At 35.1% G+C, this 2,748-nt stretch overlaps 1 protein-coding gene across 1 annotated transcript; it reads left to right on the forward strand.

The window, feature by feature from the left end:
• The first annotated feature begins 501 nt into the window (after positions 1 to 501).
• LOC140830450 (protein LIGHT-DEPENDENT SHORT HYPOCOTYLS 3-like) lies at positions 502 to 2,130 on the forward strand. The gene has a single exon (XM_073193772.1). The coding sequence runs from the start codon at positions 1,267 to 1,269 to the stop codon at positions 1,840 to 1,842; it is 576 nt and encodes a 191-aa protein (XP_073049873.1). The 5' UTR covers positions 502 to 1,266; the 3' UTR covers positions 1,843 to 2,130.
• Positions 2,131 to 2,748: the final 618 nt, after the last annotated feature.

Raw genomic sequence — 2,748 nt, forward strand, 5'->3', positions numbered from 1 at the left:
TATAACTTATTTAACTAAAATCAAACTTTGACCAATTACATAAACAAATGTCAAAACAGGCAAATTACAAGACTTTCTCTAATTTTTCCTTTATTTTTTACCATAAATATTCTTATCATACTAAAAATATACCCAACCCATCATCCATAAAATAACAATATATATATATATATATATATATATATATATATATATATATTAAAAATAAAATAAACTTACTTTACTATATATAAATATATATTCTAAAGGCATGCAATACGTCCATCAATCAATAGCATATATGAATTGATGAATGATGAGTATCTTGATTTGATTCAATCGTTATGGAATTTAATTTAAATAAAGAGGAAAATTAATTTTTTTGTTTTCCATTTTTTTCTATTTTTTAAATCAATTCAGCTTTTTAATTGAATAATTTATATTTTTTCAAATTTAATTATTTTTTACAAACGTTTGTGCGTAAACATGACATCGAAAATTGTTAAAAATTTTAATAACGAATTAACCTATCTACTTTATGCCTTACTCTCTCTCTCCACTATCAAAGAAGCCCTAGAACATTTAACTTGTTTTGCTTGAATCTGTCTCTCCTTTAAAGCTTCCTTTAAGAAAACCAGAACTTGCTCTTGCCACTATAATTGGAGAGACAAACCCATGAATTACTCCAGACTTTTCAATCTGATTCCCTAATAATTCAATTCAATTTCTCAAAAGGGATTTTTCATTTTTGCACCTCCACTGATTGTTGATCCGTCAATCCTTCCGTCTGTTCTCTCATGGATACCTACCCTGTTCAACATTTCAAACCCTTGTTTTGTCTATGTTCGTTCCTCGCTAAAATGGCGATTCCATCATATTTCAATCAATAAATTCCACTTTTGAGCTTACCCTTTTCGTTTCTGGTTCCTGTGGTTGAATTTGATGCTTAGGAATTTGATTTGACAGAAAAAAAAACTACAAATCAATTTTTATTGTTAGCCGTGATCGAGTATATAAATTCATGATACATAGCGTCAACATCTTTCTTTCCTGTCTTCCTTCATCGCACTTCTGCAAATCTCAAACCCTAGAAAACATGAGGATGGTTACATAACTGAGCTGCCCAGATATGAGAAGAAGCAGATCAGGTCAAGAATATTGTCCGAGATTCAAAACCCATAATCCTAGATACACGATCCACGGTTTCATCTGTCAAACGTTCAGGAGAGATTGATTTGGTTTGATTTTCTCGGAAAACGTTAGTGGTAGTAGTTTTCAACCTTTTCGATGGATTCGCCAAGATCTCCTGAGATGGAAAGCGCTGACTCAAAGAACAGCGGTAGCGGCATCAACACGGGAAACACCTACACCATCACCTCTTCATCGGCGGGGACTTCCTCATCCGGCGGAGCCTCTACTCTTAGCCGCTACGAGAACCAGAAACGCCGCGACTGGAACACTTTCGGGCAATACCTGAAGAACCACCGCCCCCCGCTTTCTCTCTCCCGTTGCAGCGGAGCCCACGTGCTCGAATTCCTCCGCTACCTTGACCAGTTCGGGAAAACAAAGGTCCACACCCCAATCTGCCCCTTCTACGGCCACCCCAACCCACCCGCCCCCTGCCCTTGCCCGCTCCGCCAGGCTTGGGGCAGCCTTGACGCCCTTATCGGCCGTCTCCGCGCTGCCTACGAGGAAAACGGCGGCAAGCCGGAGAATAACCCGTTTGGAGCAAGAGCTGTAAGGCTTTACCTCCGTGAAGTTCGTGATTTGCAGTCGAAGGCCAGAGGAATCAGCTACGAGAAGAAGAAGCGGAAGCGCCAGCTGCCTCAACCACCGCAACCGCCGCCGCCGGATGAAGGTTAATCAACTAACATGCACACTACATCTATCCCACAGATCAAATCCCCGGTAACAATAATTCTTGGCAGCATATATTTTACTAAGCTTTAGTCTTTGGGGATGAGATTTATTGAATTTGATGCACAACCACCTGGTGGCAGTACTGTTAGGAGCCATATTAGCAGTTTCAGATCAGTAACATTGTTCAGTTACTGTGTGTGCTTCTATCCAGCTTGTACAAGTAGGGAAGCAATCAACATAGTCGATCGACTCTTGAACATTTGAGCTTGATTAATCGAGCTCGAACTTTATTTAACGAATATATTCACTAAATTATTCAAGTTTTATTGAATCTAAACGAGTTATAATATAAATTTAAATTATTTCAATAAATTCATTAAAAAATATATTATATATTTAGAGAAATATATAATATTTTTATTAAAATTTTGTAATTTTATTTTAATAAATAAATTTAATAGATTTTTCTATATATTTCATAAGTAATATACAAAATTAATAAATCAAATATCAAAACTATTATTTTTCATCTAAAAGATGATTCGTGAATATACCAACGAACATGTTCATGTGCTAACGAGCCGAGTATTGTAAAGCTTGATCTTAGTTCTTTATCTTAACAACTCTCATTAAACGAACTCAATAGAGTTTCAAATAGATTACAAATGATTTAATTCATTTATATCCTTATATACAAGTGTTCTAATATAATTTACCTATTTATTTATTTTATTAATAACATTACAGTACATAAATTAATTTATTACTAAGTTTTTTCAAATATATATGGTTCTAGATCACAAGTATCCCTTTCCGGTGCACATTCAACCAATGACCTCGCATATCTTTCAAATATAACATAAAATTCTATATTTACGTCAAATATCACACGTTAACCTGTCTCAAATT

The sequence above is a fragment of the Primulina eburnea genome, chromosome 4 (genome assembly GCF_022965805.1).
Source record: "Primulina eburnea isolate SZY01 chromosome 4, ASM2296580v1, whole genome shotgun sequence".
Taxonomy (NCBI): Eukaryota; Viridiplantae; Streptophyta; class Magnoliopsida; order Lamiales; family Gesneriaceae; genus Primulina; species Primulina eburnea.